The 1,322-nt window shown below is 50.4% G+C and overlaps 1 protein-coding gene across 1 annotated transcript; it reads right to left on the bottom strand.

Annotated features, from left to right (window-relative positions):
- Positions 1 to 891: 891 nt before the first annotated feature.
- On the bottom strand, positions 892 to 1,065 carry ACA1_079740 (uncharacterized protein; the record flags this gene model as incomplete). Its single annotated transcript, XM_004346015.1, has 1 exon — positions 892 to 1,065. The coding sequence occupies one exon, from the start codon at positions 1,063 to 1,065 to the stop codon at positions 892 to 894; it is 174 nt and encodes a 57-aa protein (XP_004346065.1).
- Between the last annotated feature and the right edge of the window lie 257 nt (positions 1,066 to 1,322).

Below are 1,322 nucleotides of genomic sequence, written 5' to 3'. Positions count from 1 at the left end.
AACTCCTCCAGTGAATAAACCTTTGTATTTCCACAACCCTCCTTTCAAACTGCTTGACTCTCTTAGGCATCTTCCACAAACATGATGCCTTTATTGTCATCAAAGGTACCTGAAGCACCACAAACGCAGCAAAGGCATGCCTGTCCTGCCTGGCTACCCAAAGACACCAAAACTCACCTTAAAGGCAATCAGAATCAGAATCATCAGGATGTGCCATGCCTCGCTCCACCAGGCCTGACCCTTGTCTGCCTTTCTTGTCCCTTCTCAAGAGGCAAGCAAAGGTGCCCACACAACTGCCGCCTTTGGGCGCCAGCTGTGCCATGGCTGCCCTTGTTGCACCTTGAAAGGTGGACAATGGCTGCACTTGCATGTCTAGGCGCCCTTGGCTGCACTGGGCATGTTTAGTGTTTTTGCAGTGTGGTATGTTGCCATCACAATTGTGTGAAATGGTGAAGATGCCCTTGTCACAGGGCTCCACAGCCAGACTCAGCCTGTGAGTGTGGGTACATGTCAGTCCAGAAGGTAATTGAGGAGACTGCTAACCCAGCCACTGCACATGCCCTCAGGCAGCAATAGATAGGCCTCCTGCCATTGTGCAACCTCCGTGCCACTCAAGAAGAATCATGTAACAAAAGAGGATGGTTGTTGGCTGTTGCCAACAAAGGCTCACCACCTTGCCACTCCTGGAAGAGTGATGTGAACTTGGCCTAAAGAGGCAAAACCAACTAACATCACCAAAGTGACATGTGGTGAGGTTCTCCAGGTACAAGACAGGGCTGCTAGTGCAGAACGTTGAAGGAGAAGTGAGAGAAGGGATGTGAGTATAAAGGAAATGTTTTTCTAAATAAACACAAATCTGTACATGAAGCTGGCCAGGGGCATGGTCAAGGCTCAGAGCTTGAAGCTGAGGTGGACTGTGGTACCACTGGCCTTCCTCCTGTCCTCCTTGGAGAACAGGAGGTAGAGAGCATTGTCATCATCACCTCCCCAATCTGCCCTGTTGGCAGCCAGCTCCTGGATCAGGGAGTCATGGAGATGTGCCAGGGCATGGAACTCATTGGGCATGGGCAGTCTCTTAAGAGCTTTGGAGGGTGTGTTCTTGATGACTGATTTGAAAGAGTTGGCCAGCTCCAACACCTCCAGACTGACTGTCCACTGAGGTGAGTATCTGTGTCATGTGCATGTCAAAGATGTGGGTTGCTTGATAGCATCTGGTGCTGCCCCATCACAGGGAGCTCACATTTGCCTTGTTCAGAAGCAAATCAAAAGGAGGATGGGAAGACATACCCTGCTAACCTGAGTGTCAGGCACTTGCTTCATCT

Source organism: Acanthamoeba castellanii (genome assembly GCF_000313135.1).
Source record: "Acanthamoeba castellanii str. Neff unplaced genomic scaffold scf7180000084616, whole genome shotgun sequence".
NCBI classification, from domain to species: Eukaryota; Discosea; order Longamoebia; family Acanthamoebidae; genus Acanthamoeba; species Acanthamoeba castellanii.
Note: the sequence above shows the minus strand (reverse complement) of the source record. Positions and strands in the feature narration are given on the sequence as shown.